The sequence below is a fragment of the Peromyscus californicus genome, unplaced genomic scaffold (genome assembly GCF_007827085.1).
Source record: "Peromyscus californicus insignis strain IS unplaced genomic scaffold, ASM782708v3 Scaffold_4__1_contigs__length_199733344, whole genome shotgun sequence".
Classification (NCBI taxonomy): Eukaryota; Metazoa; Chordata; class Mammalia; order Rodentia; family Cricetidae; genus Peromyscus; species Peromyscus californicus.
The window spans coordinates 58,072,413-58,084,782 of record NW_026294562.1 but is presented as its reverse complement, the minus strand read 5'-3'; the positions used below and the strand labels follow the sequence as shown (position 1 = coordinate 58,084,782).

Sequence of the window (12,370 nt, the reverse complement as noted above, 5' to 3'; positions counted from 1 at the left end):
GCCACCTTGGGCCTTGGCCCTAACACTAAGCATCGCTCTCTGGGCACTTGGCAGCACCTAAGGATGGTGATTCACCCAGAACAAACACCCATTTGCGCCAGACAAGGGGCAGTGAACGCGGGCTCTGTTGATCTTCCATCTGCAAACAAGCAGGACGGTGAGCTGGCAGCAACAGACCCAGAGCCGCTTCTGATCAGTGGCAGCCGCTGGCCTCCCTGACGCCAGAGGCTGCCACCCTGGTCAGCTGCCACCTGCAAACACCCTTTCCTCTGGGAATCCCAGGTTGATGCCAGGGTCAGAGATGCCACCAAACACTCTGGGATGCAGAGGACAGGGTGGTCCAACATGGCCATGGCATCAAAATGGTACATGACCCACTCCAGTCTCCAAGGCCCAGAAAATACAGGCAACACTATGCTGGGATTTTACAAATTTTATTTCTAGACTTTTTATGTCTTTTTTTTTTTTTTTTTTTCTGGACCATGCTGGTCACATGTCCGTGCTGGGAAGCGCCATGGTGTGTCAACCAGAAATACATAAACCCAACCTGGCCACCAGCCAGAGCCCCTCAAAGCCTTTCATGTCACAGGGCAGACTCCGTGGACCCACCACCAGCCTTTGGCCTTTTGGCCAAACCCTCACCCATCACCATGAACCCAGGGGCCCTGCCTGGTTCAGATGCCTCAGCTAGGCTGGTGGTGACCGTGGAGGTGACCATTTTGGTTTGGCAGCTAGCTAGGGAATTTGGAGGCCCGCAGCACTGGGGCTGGCTTTGCCAAGGCTGAAGTCTTTAAATTAGCACAATGCTGTAATTAACACAAAACAAAACAACAGAACACTAGAACCTAACAGAATAAATGATGCACCGGAGACTCAGAACAAATTCCTCCGGGCCCAGCAGCATGGTGGCATGCACAACAGGCCGCTACAAATATAACAATATTGATAATTAACAAAGAAAAATAGAGTTGTCCCGACTGCTGTGATGCTATATGTCCCAGATCAAATGAAGGGCCCAGCGTGACAGGTGCAGGGGGATGATCCCCATCAGACCAGTCCCAGGGTCTCTGTAGGCAGATCACCTGCCTGCTAGGCCCGTACATGGCTAGGTGAAACATGAGGTATTGTGAACAGGAACCTGTTTTTTTTTTGGAATACAGCGGTAATCACATTAAGCCAAAATTGATCACAATTTAAAAAGTACAAAAAAAAAAAAAAAGGGCATCTGTAAATACAATCTATGAGGAAATTAAAACTTGAACATGGCAGTCTATGACATTGTAAAAAAACAAAACAAAACAAAACTGACCCTCCAATAGCAGCGAAAACAATGTGAAAGATACAGAGCGACGCGAATCTGGTTCTGAACGTCTGGGATGTTGGGAGTCATTGGTAGCAGCGCTGTGTGGAAGGAGCTGCAGCCTGTCCCGTGTGGTCCCTACCCTCCACACTTCCTCCCTCCAGTCCTCTCTCCCGCCTCCCTCTCGTCACCTCCCTTCAACACTTCCTAAATAGAAAAGCACAGAGCCAAGGTGTACAAATTACCTACTGTTGTGGGGGTGGGGGCAAGAATGTGCCGGAATTAAACTCCTTTGGGATCCCCTGTTTCCCTCAGTTTGGATGGCTCTCCAATGGGGTCGTTGGGGTTTGGAAAGTTAAGCAAACCGAATGCCCGTCCTTATATGGTTTTTGAGGATCTGCTCTCCCCCCACCCCCAATAAAAGACCAATCTCTCAGACATGGCATTGAACCTTCGCCAGCAAGGGCGGAAGGTGTGCTCTTGAATCAAGGGAAATCACATTGCTTTAAAAATCACACTGGCCATGGGCAGCCTTTCCAATAAATACTCTTCTGTAACCTTAAGTATAAATTAGACATTTTAGTGTTTAAAAGCCTCCTATGTGAAAGACTTCCAGAATCTCCTCCTCCAAGTAATGCTACCACAGTTCCTACTTCCAAACACCAGCCGGCACCAAAGGATCCCTTCAATCCAACTTCTCTGTAGGACAGATCCTGGTGGTGCAAGAACAGAGTTCTCTCTTCTTGACCCAACAAAACTTCCCAAGCACCCCATGCGACCAGCCCCACCACGCCACACATCCATTGTGCGGCCATCTGAATGAGTGTGTGTGGCTATCCCAACCATCCCATTAGGAACCAACCCCACCCCATCCCCACCCCAGCAACACTGCCTCCAGCTAGCTGACCGAAAGTGCTTTGAAATGGAATGGTTTTGGAACAGAAGGAAAACACAACAAAACAGAACAAACCATACACACAAAAGAAAAGCTGTGGGTTTAACCTGATGTGAGTGGGCTGCAGGGCCGCCAGGCAAAAACCAGCAGCTCCTTAAACAGGAACTACAAAATAGGAAGATTACAAAAATAGAACATATGATGTCGCTGTCTCAGGCCCTCTCCACTGGAGCACACTGCCTACCTAGAGTGGGACGCCTACTGCCGTGTGGCCGGCACTGTGAACCTGCAGGCTGGGAGAGGGCACAGATGAGCCCTGGTGCCACACGCCGTGAGACCGCTAGAGGTCGCAGCGGCCATCACATCAGTAAGGTGAAGAGGTCGCCCCATCCCTGGGACAAAGCACAGGAAACAGGTGACAGGCTGCACTGAGCAAGCAGGGAGAGAGGCTGAGGACCGCGCCAAAGCTGTGCCTTTCAGCAAAGCGAGTACGTCTCTACCTAAAACTCCCTTCTACTTAACAACGGTTTTCTCTATTGGCCTTTTTTTCCTTCTTTTTTTTAAAGCAATTTTTCTTAAGCTTTTTAAACACATAAAATCAAAATCCTCTTGGAGACTTCCTCCTGTGTGTTAATCCTATTCTTACAACAGACAAGCACATTAATAGAAAACTAGTCGATTACTGGGGTATAAAATCCTAAATTGGTAGCATCCCCCTCCTCCCTACACTTAGGTGATGCAAATTCTATCTCTCTCTCTCTCTTTAACAGCTTTCAGGTATTTTTTTTTTCTCTTTTGCTTAAGTCAGATAGAAAGGAGAAAGATTAAAGAAAAACAACCAACAAAGAGAACAAAACTTCCCCTTCTGGTAACAAATGTCCCCAAGAGGGACGTCATTAGGAGCACCCCGGGCTGGCTCCTTCCTCATCGCGGGCTGCCACTACTTGGTGGCACCCGCCTGCCCGGCGGCCTTCAGATGTCCACGTCTCGCACGTCAGTGGGTGTGCAGGCCAGGTCAGTCTCTCCCTCCGCTTCCCCCTCCTCTTCGGTGGCCTTGGGATCAACGTTCTGCTGGGCTTGGCGCAGGCTAGACTCCAGAAGGGCTTCAATCTGTTCCTGGCAGGCGCGGAGGCAGTCCTGGAGAGGCGGGCGGAGATGGAGGGGGTCCTTGTTTAGCCAGAGGCTAGTGGCCAGGGCCTTGACCTGCGAGGCAGGCTTTGCTAAGGGCAAGGCTTGAAGAAACTCCTCGAGCCATCCCCAAATTCACCGAGCCGTGAGAGAGGCGCAAAGGACCAGGAAGCAAGAGCATCCATCACCTTTGGTTCCCAGCCTTCAGCCTGAAAACCTCTGTCCCGTGCCATGGGACAGTTGGCTCGCGCCTGTAGGACACTTACCTGCTTGTCCACCCCAGGTCTACCCAGCAGAAATTCCTCCCTGGGCTCCCCACAGCACTGCCTGATATATCCCCCTTGCTTCAACAGGGAGGTCCTGGGAACTCCACATTTCGGATGCAGTTTCTGTAGGTGGTTCCGGGAGGAGAACCCAGCCCAGCATGAGCCCCTGTGACAGGTTCTGCATGGCCGAGGGAAAGCACCTCCACCTCTCTACGTCCCTCTTTTGGGGCTGTAGTTTGTACTCCCCACAAGGAGCACCTATCTCCCCCTCACAGCCTTCTGCCCCTGGGTGGCCTCTGAGGGAAGCCAGCTCCAGGGTCACCACTGGAGCCTGGAAAGCATTTCACCAGGAAAGAGACTCATGAACTTAAGTCCTGCCTAGCTGGGATGAGGCCAGGGCACTGCCTGCATTCCTCAAGCCAGCAGTACTTCTGCAGAACCCCTGGAGAGCCCCCACATTCAGAGCTTGCTACCCTTTTGTTTGATGGATACCGTGGCTAAGGAGGGTGGCAGGGCAAATGGCCCCATTTTACAGAAGGGGCAAACTGAGGCCCAGGTAGTTTGGTATGGACCCACAGGCACCCTTGAATCCCTCTCTGAAGCCCACGGGCTCCCACCTGCTCACATACCCTACCCTCCGTTCTCAGGAGCCCTAGATGCCGCATGCTGAGGTACACTTGAGTGGTGCAGGAAATCAGGGTCCCCGTGGCTGATGTCAGACAAGGCAGAGTCTGTCACACATGGAAGCCTTTCCGCATGCCCAGTGGCTCTGGCCTCCACTGAACCTCCAGCTGAGTCCAAGCTAGAACTGGACTTTTGTCTGTCCTTCTGGGTATGCCAGCCTGCAACGTCCTCGGGGACGCCTTCGTGGTTAGAGCTCCATCAGCCGTATTCCTCAGTGAGAAGGTATTCACATGTGGCCTAATGCACAGCCCCTCCTCCCCCCACTAAGAAAGTTCTAGAGTGTGTCTTCTGCAGGTAAAAGGTCTACACCGGAGTCCTCTCTGGACTCCACCCCCAAAGGCTGCACTGAGGGAGATGGGGTCCTACTGTAGCTGGGCCAGACTTCAGCTTTACTTGCCAATCACACCATGCCCCCGCCCCCTGCCTTTAGGATCAATGGCTTCTGGAAGCTCCCTCAACCTCAAACCTGGAAAGAGGCTAGTGAGGGAGCCCAGGTTCGGCTCCCCCTTGCAGTAGAGCCCCACCCCGGTCACACAGTGCCTTGACACTGCCCCCTCAGCAGGGTTCCCTGGCCCTTGCCAGAGGCAGCAGCCTCCCTTCCATGAGACTCACTCACCGGGTCACACTTGATCACTCTGGAAAGAAAGTGCGTTGTGCAGTAGCACGACAGGAAGTTGTTGGGGCTGCCCAGGTTCAGGCCTTGCATCGCGGCCACCACGCTCCCAGCAGCCACCATGGAGGGGGGGTTGGAAATGAACTTCACATCTGCAGCAGAGAAGGACAGAGGTCGCTGTGAGCAGGGACAGCTACAGGCCCGTGATTCAGCTCCCACCCAGTTCTCAGCGTAGCCTCAACCTGTCCTCCAAATCTCCCCAGGCGAGCATCAACTTCAGCTCCTTTGGAGACCCCTAGGTGGCGCTAGATGCACATAGTGCTCCAGGTAGGTCTGCGACCCCCAGCACTAGGGAGGATCAAGAGTGCCAGGCCAGAGCATTGGCTCAATTTTCAGTAAGGCCTTGTCTCACTTTAAAAAGCTGAGCCACTGACCCTGGCCTGGGTTCTATCCCCAGCACCTCAAGCAAACACCAGGAAGAGTAGGTCATGGCCCGCTTGTTCCTTTAAGCACTTCAAAGTTTAAGAGGGCAAAGTACAGAATCCAAGGTGCAGGCTCTTAACCCTTTAACCCAGAGCTAGCTTTCCTGGTTCACTGATGCCAGGTTAGGGAAGAGGACATGTGACCTCAGACCAAGTAAACCAGTTGGAAGTAGCCCCAGAGGGGGCTGGGAATAGTCACCCCAGAACTCCAGGCCAGGGTCCCTAGTGAAGGAAGCCTCCCTCAAGCACAGTCCTGGGGACTCTTTCATATGCACAGGCCCCAGGTGGGAGGTAAACCCCAGGGGAATGGCAGCTTTGTAGTCTGTCCCACTAGTAAATGTTGGGGTCAGGTCCCCCCACAGTGCTGCAGCAGGGTGTTACTTTAGGACTTTATCTGGGGTCACCAGCTGTCCCCCTCTGCCACCCAAATGGACTCAGCATCCGCAGTGGTGTGCCACACTGATGGAATGCCTCTCCACCAACCCCACCACTCAGCTGCTTTCCTGTCACATCCAACGAAGTGGTGACAAGGACAGCCACTCAGCCTGTGAATCGGGGGTTCCAGGCCAGAGGACACAAGAAAGAACAGGTGTCAGCACCCATTACCTCCTCTTGCGTCACCCTGGGACCAGGAACAGGGAGGCTTGAAGAAAATGAAAGGGAATCACCAGGAGAGAACGTTGTTATTGTGAGGCCCTTTGGAGACCACCCTGATACAGTCTACAGCTCTGGCTCTGTTGAAGGTCAGAGGTACCAATGCACAATGCAAGGGGCCGGGAAGAAGAGCAGCCACACCAAGGGAGACAGCACCTCCAGGTGGTACTGAGGACTCAGCTCAGTTCAGTGAACCAAACTTGCTATGGGACAAATTCAAATCAGACACCCCCTTTCCAGAGAGAAAGAAACTCCAACCAGCAGCTGGCACATGGACTGGAGTCCCCAGCCCCTTCCCAAGTGCAGTAGCATGATCCATTATGTCCTGTAAGGAGCCCTAACATCTGCTTCCTCACACTGCCTGGCTGCTGCTGGCATAGCCGTCACCCAGCTCAGTGACATGGTTGACACTCACCAACACCCTCCATTTAGCTCAGTTCCCATTGTCTGAACCCACACAAGGGTACACTCTGGCCATCTGTACATGCCTGTGTGACCAACCCCAACCTAGGTTAGTGCACTATTCACATGAGCGGGACCCAGGTCTGGGGGTATCCAGAAGGGAGAAGAAAAGTCATATCCTCCCATCTCCTGTAAGGGGAAACCTTGCCACATAGATGGCAGATCTCCCGGCCTTGACCTCTGGCCTCTTTCCAGAGCGACCTCTTTGTGACAGAAGAGCTGGTTACTCCTCCAGAGGGACAAAGCCTCCAGGCCCAGAACATTGGCCTACTGCAGTTCACCAAGCTGTGCTCTACCTCCACCTGTCTTTTGGGGGCTCTTAGTGGACCCTATCATAGACAAAGGCCATACAGTAAGTAAGCTGAGTCCAGCCACACCCACGATGCATTAATGCTTGTTGGCTTCCCTGCTAGCATCCAGGGGTCCTGGGAGGGGCACGTTGCTGCCAGAACCGTCCTGGGGAGGCTGTGCCACCCCATCCCTCATGTTATCTCGGGGAAACTCTGCAGCTTCTCCGAATCCACTTTCAGCTCCATAAAAGGCTTCCTGGAGCCTCCAAGGGCTCTGCACTCCCCAGAGGAACCCCAGCCAGACGCCTGCCTGCCAGCCAGCAGGGCCACCCCCGCCCCTTAGATCCTTCCAGGCTACTGATGGCCTTAGCATTCCCATCTGCCACCCCCCTTGCTTGGTAGGCCTCTGGAGAGGGGCTGGCACCCTCAGCAGGTAGTTGGGAGGCTAGAACCCCCAAATCTCCACATCTGGCACAGTTGTGCAGAAAACACCGGCCATGGGGGATGCCAGACATGAGAAGATGCCACAGAGATGGCAGGTAGGAGAAGACACTACCTACCCCTCTTACACCACGTTGCCTTTCGGCCGCCCTACAAGTCACCCAGCCTGAGCTCCAAACAGATGTGGCAACCCAGGCCTGATCAGGGCCACCTGGGTGGAGGGGTCCTAGGCAGGCGGGAGAGAGTGCAGCACCCCCTTAGCATCTCTAAACCTCCTCGGCGGGGCTTCCAATTAGAGATGGAGAAGCAGCTGCCAGATGTCTGTCTACCCTCAGTTAAGTCAGCCTGTCTACCTGGGGTCTGGGTACAGGGAGGGTCCCCTGGAGGAGCCATGGGGAAATTCTTGTCTCTCTGCTTCCAATCAGCCCTCCCAGGACTGCCAAAAAGAACTGGCCTGTAGCACCCCTGGGGGGGGGGGATATCTAAGCTCCTGAGCTGGTCACCCTGCATGTGGGACTGGGAATGGTATCATTTGTCCTGCCCCTGTTAAACACTCCTGGCAGGTGGCCAAGACTGGGAGACGCCAGGAGCCGCCCCTCCCTGCCCCCCATAGCTGGCTCCTTGAAGACCCACGCAGGACAGGAGGTAGGTGGGGGCAGGCAGCCCAGGAGCAGAGGCAAAACCCTTTTCAGAAAGCATGCAGTGGTCACACCGCTACCTGGTGGTGGAAAGCTTGGCACAGGGAGGCTGGGCCATCCAGTTAGGTCTCCAAGGCCCTTCAGTGTGACCCCCAGCACCATCTATTCCCAACAAGCTACCTGGACCCTGGGCTCAGAATAGAGATGAGGGAACCCCCTTTCTAGACCATCACCTGGTACAGAAAAGACAGCCAGAGGCATTAGCCAGGGAACCACAGGAGTTTGAGATCTCCCGGGAAGAGTGGGGGTGGGGCCCTACCTGTGGCACAGAGAGCCACAAAGGTTTGCGCATGCTTGCGGATGATCTGCTTGTTCTCATCCGCCTCTGGCATTTTGGAGAGGAAGTGTTCGATGAAATCGTGGGGAGTCATGGCAGCCAGGTTCCACTTGAGCTTGTTCACCAGAAGCAGTTCCATTTGCTGCAGAAAATGGAGAACGAGGTCAGTAAGACGTCAGGCCGGTTGGAGGGAGGTTTAGAGAGTGGGTTCAACCGGGCACCACAGATAGGTAAACAACAAACTATAGACAGACTAAGTGGGCCACACGCGCTAGACAAAAAGACCCCCACCGCCAGCGATGCGGCTCCAGCGCCGCAAGGGGGCGCACACCGTCCACATTTCAGAGTGGCTTCACTGCCAGACATGGTGGGCAGTCCAGGAGGAGAGGGGGGCCCAGAGGTGGAATGGGTTTGGGATTCTGCCCACTGCCACTTCAGTGTCGTGCAGTGTGGGTGACTTCCATGGGGCTGGAGATGTGTCCGAGGCTGGCTGGGCCTCCCATCATTTGCAGCTCCCACCACCCAGGGGTCGCGTAGCTAATGAGGGATGGCGGGTGGTGGGGTCCTCGGTTACCAGCAGCTCCTCGGGCCGGATAGAGTTGTCAGTGTAGATGCACAACTTCTCGGCGGTCAGGGGAATGGTCTCCTTCATCTTGGAGGCTACGAACATGCAGGCGGCCCCCAGCAGCTGCAGGCGGCTCTTCTTCAGGGGCTCCAGCGACAGGAAGCGGTCCAGGTAGTTCATGGCCAGCGGGAAGACCTCCTCTTCACACTTCTGCTCCTCGCAGACCTGCGGGGACCGGGACCATGACCGTAAACGGGGGTGGGGGGAGGGGAATGAGGGAGGAAGAGGGAGAGGGTCGTGGCTCGATGTGATCCTTCATCCCTTTCCTAGATAGATTACATAGCGAATGAGTGGTGAGGGCGCGGAGAGGGGTCGCCGTGGCACACTCCCCGGGATGCGCGGGAGCCCAGGACCCACTCACCCTGAAACTGAAAGGGAAAGTCCCTGGGCAGCTGGCGCTGGGGAGCTCAGCAGTGGTGGCCTTGGGGACCCCGGCCCATGTTGGAATTAGAAGGCCGCAGGCCAGGGAATCCCACCGCGGAGCTGGCAGGGTGCCGGGGGTTGGGCGCCGCTCGCGCACGCGAGACACAAAGGTGGCGTCCCAGGCCGCCGCGCCTCATTTCCCAGACGTCATCTTTTCAAAAAATATTTAAAAATATTAAAAAAATAACTAGGTGCCTAAAAACGGCCCGAAAATAACCATCAGGCGACCCTTGATACAACCCGAGGGTCAGGAGCTCGGTATACGTTGGAGAATGGGCCCCAGCGACTCAAACTCTGGGGGCCCCCCTTTTGCTGGGTGCGGGTGCCTCTGCAAGGGCACCATGCCGCACTTTAGAAATTATTTTAAAATATTTTGGGGCCCTCGAGCCTCCTATTGAACATCTGAAAATGTGCTTTGGTTCCCCGACTTGACCTGGGTAGGAATCCCCAAGTGCAGACCCGCGCGGACGACGGTCAATCTCTAGCGACTGGGGGGCCACGCGACCTTGCAGACTGGCGTGCTCTCTGGGCCAGGCAGCCTGTGCGGGGGGTGCCCAGGGGTCCGCTGCTTGAACAAAGGGTCCCTCCCCAAAATCCCTCGCTATGTCCTATTTAGTGATTCCTGGCTGCCGCGAGGCCCCTCGTGCCTGTCCCAGCGCCCCTGCCGCCGCTCCCCGCCCTGCCCCCAATTATTAATAAACACTTTTGCTTTGCAATAAAGGAGCAAAGATGGCGCATAATACTGGCACGAGCGGCCCTTGCATACGTGTCCACGGATATTAATTTAAAAATCAAATCTATGCCCCCTCCCCCGCGAGCTGGCGGCTACGCGCGGAGGCGGCCACGGCCGAGGCGCAACAGGAATGGGGCGCAAGCGGGGGCCACAAAAGGCGCCCAGTCCGTACCCTCTGGGGTGTCCCTGGCACCCTTTGGCACGGTCCTCCCTCGAAGGCACTCCTCCCCGACTGCCCCCCACCAGGAAAAGGAATCCCCATCACCCCAACTCCTACACTTTCCCTCAGTCACAAAGACCCGCAGTATCTATTTATTTTGAGAATCCGGATTCCTAGCAACACACCGTGTAAAACTCCGTGTCGGAAAGGAAAGGAGGAAGATGTGGGTGGGAGCAATAAGTTGCCAGGGGATCCTAAGCCCCTGTAGCCCCTTACCTCCAGCATCCAGGTGGCCACGATTTTCCGCATGGACGGCACAATCTCCCTCTGCACGCACTTGAAGTAAGACACGGAGGGCGCGCAGGTCTCCTCGGTCTTGAGCATGGCTCGCAGCACTCGGTCGTTGAGGAGGTTGGTGTCAGGGTACGCACGGCGGATGGTCTCCACTTCGCAGCACAGGAGCTGGTGTTCCATGGCGCGGCCGCCTGGGGAGGGCTGTGGACCTGGTTGGGCTCCGGTGGCTGCTGCTGGCGCGCGCTGCCTCGCGCTCTACTGCCGGTCTCCGGAGCGCGGAGTCTGCTGCTCTCTGCTACTGCGCCGACAGCCCTCTGGAGGCTGCAGGACTTTGCAACTTCAACAAAACTCCCCTGTAGTCCGTGTGACGTTACTGTTGTTAAGCAGAGATCAAAGTTAAGCAGAGAAAGGGAGGGGTGAGGGGGGAAGGCCGGGGCGGGCGCAGGGGGAGGGGGCTCGGGAGCTGCGAGCCGCAAGGGGACAAGCCCAAAGCACCCCCCCTCGACCTTCGTAGATATGCAAATCGCTCGGACTGCTTCTCTCCAAGCTGGGAAAGAGCGGTGCAAGGGTGGTGGTGGGGGTGTCTTCTTTGCCCAAGTGGGTCCTTCGAGACCTGTGGAGGTGGGGTGGTGCTGGCTCTGGACAGGACAGCTAGGAGGGAGGCCAGGCCACACACAAGCCAGGGAAGACTTGGATGGGGGATCCTGGGGACGAAAGGACACCCTATATTCAATCCGGGAGAATGGGCACGTTTCCGAGGACGCCACGAGGGCACCCACGGGCGGACTGACTGCTTAAAAATCCCGGCGTTCCTATCTTCTTTCAATTTCATCAACACGTGTAAAACTCGGGAACTGTTTAACACGTGAAGATGCCGGACGAGCCCTAAGCTCCGGTGCATGCTCCATCCTGGTTCTCTGGGGGTCGTTGCAAAGGGCCAGAGATGTAGCTCTGAACTTCAAAGGCTCCCCAGCCTAGCATGCGCTCGCTCAAAAATAAAATAAAATCTCGAAAATCCCCAGCAACAGCTCAAGATGGTGGCCATTATTTCCTTCATCCATTCCTCACCGAGGGGGAATCTTCGATTTGCCTTCCCACGGTGACCAGCTCATTCTGTCCAGGGTCCTCCAGTGCGGGCGATTTACCCAAGAAAAATAAACCTTTTAAGGAAAGGCTGATACATGATGGGCTCTTTCCTAATTTATTTTTTAATTAAGAAAACTAAATCGGTGCAAGTATTAGTCGCCTTGCCAGGAACCAGACCACCGGAAGCTTTCCGATTGGCTTTGTTGGGGGTGTGGCCGTCCCTCCACCTTTAGAACTGCTGCCGGGGCCTCATCCTTGAGTTCCTGGGGGGCTAGTCAGAATCAAGACAAATGTGTGCGTGGATATGACATTTAAGAAAACTTATGGATGTCCGTGGTTACACGAGTGGATTCCCAAGCGTCTCTAACATTTAGTCAAATAAAAGTTTTTAGGATGAAGGAGTTCCACCACCTTGACCCATTTAATCCCCTTGTCTTTAAAGTTTTCACAATCCCGACCTCAAGTCAGGCGAACTATTCACATATTTTCCCATAATAGTCTGGTGTCCCCAAGAGTGAATGGGTGAAACTGGAAAAGGAGAGCGGGGGGTGGGGGGAGAGGCTACACGCAAGAAGTGGACCCCCTTATCTTCGGAGCGCATTCCTCCCGATCCCCCTCCCCTGACATTGGGGTCCCTAATATCTAGATCCTGTGGGACAGTGATCCCATTGCGGCTCTGAAGGTGGTGGGTGGCCCGGGCAGTGCGCCCACGCTTGCTCGGGCCACAGGCCCCGCCAAGCCTGGGAGCTTCAGCCTGAGCACGAGGGCGGCCCAGCTGCCTTTTCATTCATAAAATCCCTACCGGGCGGCAGTAACCATGATTTATGGGGCTGCGCACTATCACCCGCGGCTGAGTGCC

General features: G+C 55.1%; 1 protein-coding gene across 2 annotated transcripts; it reads right to left on the bottom strand.

Annotated features, from left to right (window-relative positions):
• Window positions 1-518: 518 nt before the first annotated feature.
• Window positions 519-10,786, bottom strand: Ccnd1 (cyclin D1). 2 transcript variants are annotated; one of them, XM_052712400.1, is made up of 5 exons: window positions 10,408-10,786; window positions 8,765-8,980; window positions 8,173-8,332; window positions 4,890-5,038; window positions 519-3,332 (listed from the first exon to the last, which is right to left on the bottom strand). In XM_052712400.1, exons 1-5 carry the CDS (start codon window positions 10,603-10,605, stop codon window positions 3,168-3,170), a joined length of 888 nt encoding a protein of 295 aa, XP_052568360.1. In that variant the 5' UTR covers window positions 10,606-10,786; the 3' UTR covers window positions 519-3,167. The 2 variants fall into 2 exon arrangements, with proteins under 2 accessions (XP_052568360.1, XP_052568361.1); XM_052712401.1 differs by lacking the exon at window positions 10,408-10,786 and adding an exon at window positions 9,177-9,316.
• Window positions 10,787-12,370: the final 1,584 nt, after the last annotated feature.

What these genes read in the sequence shown, in the direction of transcription:
- Ccnd1 (XM_052712400.1), bottom strand. Translation starts at nt 10,605, where the DNA reads ATGGAACACCAGCTCCTGTGCTGCGAAGTGGAGACCATCCGCCGTGCG. An exon ending in TGTGGCTCTCTGTGCCACAG is followed by an intron (nt 5,039 to 8,172) that starts GTAGGGCCCCAC and finishes TCTCTGCTGCAG; the next exon opens with ATGTGAAGTTCATTTCCAAC. An exon ending in GAGTGATCAAGTGTGACCCG is followed by an intron (nt 3,333 to 4,889) that starts GTGAGTGAGTCT and finishes CCGCCTCTCCAG; the next exon opens with GACTGCCTCCGCGCCTGCCA.